Below are 7,780 nucleotides of genomic sequence, written 5' to 3' on the forward strand. Positions count from 1 at the left end.
TGTGAGTGCATGTGAGTGCATGGTGTGAGTGCATGTGAGTGCATGGTGTGAATGCATGGTGTGAATGCATGGTGTGAGTGCATGGTGTGAGTGCATGGTGTGAGTGCATGTGAGTGCAGATGTTTGCCGACACTGAGTGAGCTCTATCACCAGACGGAACATTAAAATGCAGTCCCCAGATTACAAACGTGTTTTTGTCTCCAGTGTTCAAGTCTTTCTACGGTACTGATGTATGTCCTGCATGGCACCAATGTTATGGAGAAGGTTAGAGAAAGATTGCAGTCATGGAAAACTAGCTAGGGTTAAGGTACTGTGCTGCACAATTGTCCAATAAGAACATAAATAGCAGGAAACTGGGCAACGACCTGTGAATATGCAGCATGGCCCGGGCATGGGCTGTTCAGTCAGAAGGTCAAGTGGTGTGAAGACAACAAGCAGGAGAGCATGTCTACGGAGGACAAGACTGTCCACGGCCTTCTGGACTCACTGCAGGGATGTCCCCAGGACATGAACGGTGAGACAACGTGCATTCATTGTCTTTCCAAAGTCCAACCAACACTCCTGCTGGGACACAGTTTTCGTTGGGACTGTTGCTTCAAAGCCACAGGATGTTTGCTCTCTGAAAGACATTTGAATTATTTTCTGACGTAGGAAAACTACTCACGTGACTGGACCAGCCATCCCTGATCCTTACGGCGTGCACTTCACATGGAAAATAAAAACCAAATGTACACTGAGTTTCCAGCTCCAGATGTCTGCTGTCTGCTCCTCTCTATAAAACTCCAGCGGTGGCAGGAACAGGAGAACACACTCCTCGGTGTCTGCTGGAGAGCTAATTGACTCAGTAAACCATTCACACACACACACACACATGAAACACTGCAGGAGAAGTGAGCCAGCAACAGTGTGTACCAATGTAAAGCCATGAAAGCCAACCACCAAGGCTTTTAGGCGTGGAAGCTTTCCTAGAACACAGAGAAGTATCAAAGTGTACTCGACGCGTCGCTTTTCTTTCATTCCACCACAACACAAGTTCGCTTTTATAAGAGCCTTTCAAGCCCTGTAATTTGTCCAGAGGTTGATCCCCCTGGGAGACGGATCAGTCCGTGAGCCAGGGGGGTTGATCAGTATCATCAGGGGGACAAATGCTATCATTGTTTTTTGACAAGGTATACACCTCTAGTACTAGACTAATCCCGATATCAGAGCCGGGGTGGGGGAGAAATCCCTTCTGTTCTGCTCTGAACGAGTGACTGACCCCCTATGTTAGATTCTGGTTTTATAATCTGGTCTGTATCGGGTTTAGGCTCATGGTAGAGATACTGTCAGTATTCTATAATACGGTGCTTGGTATCGTTGGAAAGGGGACCATTTAGGCTTTCATTTGAGACCAGGACTGAATCTGTCTGACAAACACAGAGGTCACATGACTCCCTTAAACCAGAACAAAACACACATTTTCTCACAATTCCTGCCTAAACCTTATGCTTTCTTCCATTCCTGGGACATGGAGGAACATCAGGGACACACAACTCAACAACTTCCATCCTCGAAGCACTCTGATGATTCAGAAAATGTATAATATACCCAGACTAGTTATTAGTGAGAGCCTTCAATTAGACTCGTGCAGCCAACACAAAAGTGAATATATTTAATCAAAGACTGGTTTGTATCTTGATATCCATTATTTTATTATCTAATTATCCTAATTTTCCTTTGTACAGAGGCCTTCTGGTCAGTTTCCACGTCTGTTCACCCGAGGCTATTTGCAAAACACACACAGTGTTCAGAATGATAACTGTGTGTTTAAGTGAATAATGCTCAGAATCCTTAGAATAACTTTTAATTCCACAACAGCAATGCATTGTGAACACTGCACATCCAACTCCAAATCAAACATGACCAAAGGTGATCAAGTCTGTGTTCTACCTTTACAGGAAGTGAAGAAAAAGGAATATTAAGCTTTATTTGCATTTTTCTTTACAAACTCCAACATTTACTGTAAGAACTGAAAACAGCTGATAGCTGTGGTTCAGCTAGCGTCTTCTGACCGGAACAGCACTCACGGGTAACTTCACGTCTTCTTTGATTTTCCTGGAGCTGACCATTGGTCGAGCCTTTTCTTCCATCCATTCCAATGGCAGTTGAGCATTTGTTCCCCCCCCCCCCCCCCCAAGGCATTTGAAATCATTTTGGCTGAGAACCCTAACCCTTATTGCCTTTCTTGACATGTTTTCCCCTCTCTCTCTCCCCTCTTGTGCTGGTTGCACACGTCTAATTAAAAGCTCTCACCGATTAATAGTCTGGGTGTGTTTTACATTTCTGAATCATCCGAGGGCCTCAAGTATTGACTAATGGACTAAATGGGCAAATATTATGTGAAAATGGGAAATCTCTTCCTGAAGGTGGTGCTAGAGTCCAGCTGGGGAGGATCAAAGTGGACAGGGTGTGTCCACAGCCAGGGGGGCATCAGTGCCAGTATTCCCAGTAGAAGAGGTTTCTGCCATTAGAACATTGGTCCCCCACAGCACTGTCCCATTTCTGGGGAAAACCCTGCATCGTATGACACTATTCATTATATAACACTGCTTTTTTTCTGCTTTTTGAACCGTCAGTTGTTTAGCACGGTGGCAAGGGTCTTTCTTAACGAGGGCCCGTTGGGGGCCAGTCCCAGACTGGTGGCAGCGTTAACGTAGAGCCCACTAGTTTCTGAAGACAGAGTCTAGGGCTCTACTGTTGTCTATTGCTAAATGCTGACTGGACATTAGAAAATATGACTAGGCACTGGGCAATTCTTCGATTTAAAAATTCTGAATCTATCCCAATTGTTCCTTTTGACTGCGGTTCTCTGAGGGACGGAGTGGAAACGGGTCCCATGCTTTTTACACAGATAAGAGGAACACTTGATTTGGATTCAATGGTGGTTACTTTGGAGCGCCGCTTCCTGTGCTCCAAGGCTGCAACACAACGAGCTCCTGGAAGTACAGGTGTCGCTACGGAAACCAGCACTTGCGCGTGTTAAAACTAGAAACCGATGGTCGGATTTGAACCAAATCTTCACGACTCCAATAAGAAACCATTCCACGTTGGAGCCAGTTGTTGATGCCCAGTTCTTAACATGACTACGTCTAAGTTTCCCACTCTAAGTCTTAAAACACATCTAAATAATAATTCCCACTGGCCAGGCTGGACAGCCTTTAGGGTGACATCACCAATCTTTGCCAAATAAATTAAACTTTAAGTCAATACTTCTGTTCATCATTGTTTAATAAAACTTTCTTATAATACTGATTCAACTGATGCTGTTTATTCAGTTTTGTAAATAAAACCTATTTATGAGACTAAAACTGGGATCAATAAGCTACAAACATAACTGACCTATTAAAACGTGACCCCTCAAGTCACCATGCAGAGTAACAGCCATGTGAAAGCAGGCTTGCTATTGGTTGTTAGCAGACAGCACACAGATCAGCTGACACTTTCACAAGTTACATTTCACAGCTGTTAGCACAACATGGCTACAATACTGACATGACCAATAAATTAGACAAACAAAAAATATAAAATAAGAAGTTAGTCCGTGCATTATAATGACTTGGTAGTATTGCAGACACACTTGGTATGATATAAAACAGCTCAACACAATACTGCATCCACACAGAGCTCTAACGTCTACAAGAAAGCCGGCTGGGATGGGGAGGGCGGTGTCCTCCTTTAATCTGGAACATCTGCAGGAAGGCTTGCGTTCACTGACAGAAGCTTAACGGCAAAATCAGCTAGAAAGGCAGCAGTGAGTATGAATGACACATGGAGGACGGTTTGAGATTGCATTAAAACATCTGAAAAAGAAAGATAAGATTACACACAGTGTGTAAAACCTGGAGCTGAGGCCCTGGACAGTCTTTAAGAACCACATCCATGTTTGCCCTTAAGTAGTCTGGATCAACGGCAGTTCATTTCCTCCCAGAGAGAGGAACGTCTCTCCCATTCCTCTCCACGGGGAACTCCGTTCTCTTCGGGAAACAACAGCAAGCTTCAAGCTCGCAAGTTACACACTGGAAAGGTTTAGCTTCTTCTTCTCCTATCCCAGAGTGCATCTGTGGCGTAGCCAGACCTTACTCCAAAGGGCTGTGGCCCTAGAGCTGGACATGGGAGAGCTGCCCATCAGAAACAAGAAACATTATCACAGAAATGTCAAATATACAGTATGTGTATAAAGATTAAACTTTACAAGACACCTTTTAGTTCAGATTTCCACCAATGAGGGTCAGGGTTCCTGTCCCAAATCAGAAGTCCTCCAATGCTGAAGGACTGCTTGTTGCCTGCCTGAACCAGTTCCACGTTGACTCCTCTGTGTGGCTCCATTCAAGAAACTTGCTGGTTAACATGCACTGTGGTTTAAAGTCAGCCTGATTCAAAGGGTTCCATGGGTGTCATTAGAACTGTCCTTGGTCCAAAATAAAACTGCTAATTAAAAACAACTTCTAAAGCAGATTCAAGCTAAAGGAACAGGAAGCTGAAATAAAGAGCTGCCATGGTTCCAGAGGATCCCCGTGCATTGTAGGCTCAACACTTTCCCCCTACCCAATGTGCTCTAAGAACAAGACATCTGAACATAAATGCTGTGTGGGTTGTTTCGTTTGTCCTTTCTGTTTTCACCGTCCCGTTTCCCAATGGCTGGACAGAGCGGGAGTTGTTCCGATGATGACCTGTCTGTAGGAGATGCTCTACGTTTCCATGGTTTCCATTTGCAGCAGCTAAAGTAAGAGCAGCCAGACAGAATTCACAGAACCCCGGTTACATAGAGACCTCTCTGCAGCTGAGTCCCAGTGTGTCGCTGGGCTTCACCCTACATGTGGAAGGAGGAGGGGGTCAGATCAAACACAGGGGGGTTGGGGGGTTCATTCTTAGTAAGGTGTTGTTCTGGTGCTGCTCATTAACATGAACCGTGATACCCAGCCCTAAACTGGCCAACAGGACGGCAGCAGGGATCACAGGAACAGAACAGTGGTCCAGTGTGTGTGAGGAACATCTGTGGGAACAGGAAACACACACACACACACAATCCAACACAGAGAGCACTCACAGCCACACCGCTATATTACAGTAACATCTAGAGATCAAGATATGCTAAATAAATAACATGACATTTCCTAAAATGAGCTGGGAGGACTGGCCCTGTGGTGCTGGGCCTGGCCAATCAAAGAGCAGCAGCTGGGCCTGGAACAAGGAAGCATGATAGTCAGAGCGGCCTCCATCATGCTTCATCTCCAGGCTGGGCGGGGTGTCTGGCAACAACACTTCACCATAGTTCAGGAAAACATTATTCTAATGAGTGAGAGTCCTTTCACTTTTCCTTGACCAAGAAAGGTCTGTTTTGTCCAACAATGGGTCACTCCATCCATGTTGGACCTAGTGGTTTCACCCAGAATCCCCCAGGGTTCTGCTTTGATCTGCTCTTAGTGGTTCACTTTCCTTTACAATTCATCAGCACAACTAACACATAGAGACCAGGACATATTTGCTGTTGTAGTGTCTTCCTCTCAGGGTGCTCAGTAGTGGTGTTCGGCTCTCTCCGCGGGCCGGCGTCCTCAGGCCTCAGAGCTCAGGGAGGTCCTGGTTGGACTGGGTGGGAGGCGGGCTGCTGCACTGTGCTCCGTGCGGAAACTGTAATCATACTGACAGAGGACAGCCACACATCAGGCCTTTGTTATGGCATCCCTGTCTACACTGGACGCATCAAATCATCTGCAAAACATCTGGGATTCCCAAAATGCAATCCAACTCAGGACTACACTGGCCTCTGGTGGACCCCGGGTGTCAGTACAGGAACATGTTACGACCATAAAAGGCCATGTGGATTCATGACAGCCCCGAATCATCATCTGCTGTTAGAGACGCCTCAGCCTCCCTCACATCCATCAACTTAACGGATCATTGATGTGTATTACAAGTTCCTTCTTTATACCAATATTGCTTAGGGCTGTCCAATATGTTTTTTATTATCATGCAAAATCAAATGTTGCAATAAATACACAAGACAACCCGAGATTTTGTAATAGTTGAAAGAAAATAACAGTAGAAAACTGCCCTTCCTTCTTTTTTAGTGCTGCCTTTAATGTTCAATTCAATGTGTTCAATGTGTTCAATTAAAGAATGATGGAAACTATGTTCTGGAATTATTTGTTTCAAACTCACCAAGCAGTTTGTTGTATTTTAGCAGAATACTGAAATATTATCTACAACAATATCTGTTTATTTATCACAAGTAATATCGTTATCCCGATATTCAACGGTACCGCATATTTCCCTCACATCGTGCAGCCCTAATATATCTACATCAAAGTCCAATGTCCAACTAGGAAAATTAACTTCATTTGCATTCAATTGGAAATCTCCTATATTACATATTTTTATAATATTAGCAGAACTACAGTCACTCCAACTTCATTCCATCTGTCTACTCACCTCTTTCTCAATCTCAGCCAGTGACTTGATGGTGATGCCCATCAGATCCACCTGCTGCAGCTGGACATGGACAGAAACACTTCGTTAGGACGGACTCCCACTGGGCCCGGTGAAACCGGCCGCTTCATTTGACCAGTGTGGTCGCTCTGGGCCGCGCCCCGGCCCGGGGGAGAGAGGTGGGCCAGGACATGGTCTGGTTGGACCCGGCACGGAACACATCAGTGTGATCATAGTCTTTATCAACAACGTTTCAGTTCCGCCAAATGTCAGTCCCCGTCCTTTGTCTCTGTGTTGGCGTTCTAACCTCCGTCCCCGTCCTCTGTCTTGGCGTTCTAACCTCCGTCCCCGTCCTCTGTCTCGGCGTTCTAACCTCCGTCCCCGTCTTCTGTCTCGGCGTTCTAACCTCCGTCCCCGTCCTCTGCCTCTGTGTTGGCTTTCTAACCTCCGTCCCCGTCCTCTGTCTCGGCGTTCTAACCTCCGTCCCCGTCCTCTGTCTCTGTGTTGGCGTTCTAACCGCCGTTCCGTCCTCTGTCTCTGTCTTGGCGTTCTAACCTCCGTCCCCGTCCTCTGTCTTGGCGTGCTAACCTTCGTCCCCGTCCTCGGTCTCTGTCTTGGCGTTCTAACCTCCGTCCCCGTCCTCTGTCTCTGTCTTGGCGTGCTAACCTCCGTCCCCGTCCTCTGTCTCTGTCTTGGCGTTCTAACCTCATGCTCGATTAATCAGCAACTGGACCAAGTGTGAGCCTCAGTTGAACTTCAACTCCATTTTTTTACTGTTATCGATGGACAAGCAGGTCAAGCATTATTTTACACTGGTTCTATCAAACATCCCCAACCCCATCAAACCTGTGATCAATCGCCACCAGGCTGACCTGTCCCAAAGAGCCAAACATTCAACAGGCAACTTACATCAGACGAGGCACAGGCAAACTTCTCAGAGATCATGAAAGGCACGCCATCCATCGCTGAAACAGACAGTTCAGAGAAATGGGTCAACAGCAGCAACACAGTAACACAAACCAGATCTGTAATATAAAAGACAAAGTCTCCATTTCTGAGGCTGAAAAACGCATGTTGTGCCATTTTGCATGGACATTTAAAAAAATAGTCGGCCAACTCTAAATACCAGATTTCCAAATGTCCCAAATACCGCCGGGGGGGGGAAACAAGAGTCGGTGAACTCCTGGTGTCGGTCATATGCTTCTCAATGATTAAATCCATTCAACAATTTCATCACGCTATTTTAAACACTTTGATGTTCTGAATTACTCAAGTGTGTTATTGTCCCATTTCAGTCCCTGTGGGGGGGGGGGGG

At 45.9% G+C, this 7,780-nt stretch overlaps 1 protein-coding gene across 1 annotated transcript in view; it reads right to left on the reverse strand.

Annotated features, from left to right (window-relative positions):
• Positions 1–5,148: 5,148 nt before the first annotated feature.
• The window catches only part of mvb12ba (multivesicular body subunit 12Ba), a 10,951-nt gene continuing 8,319 nt past the window's right edge, over positions 5,149–7,780 (reverse strand). Inside the window, exons 8-10 of the mRNA XM_034896631.1 lie at positions 7,375–7,430; positions 6,469–6,528; positions 5,149–5,678 (exon numbers count right to left, since the gene is read on the reverse strand). Coding sequence (XP_034752522.1) covers positions 5,592–5,678; positions 6,469–6,528; positions 7,375–7,430 — 203 coding nt within the window. The 3' untranslated portion in view covers positions 5,149–5,591. The remainder of the gene's footprint in view (positions 5,679–6,468; positions 6,529–7,374; positions 7,431–7,780) is intronic.

Source organism: Etheostoma cragini, chromosome 16, assembly GCF_013103735.1.
Source record: "Etheostoma cragini isolate CJK2018 chromosome 16, CSU_Ecrag_1.0, whole genome shotgun sequence".
Classification (NCBI taxonomy): Eukaryota; Metazoa; Chordata; class Actinopteri; order Perciformes; family Percidae; genus Etheostoma; species Etheostoma cragini.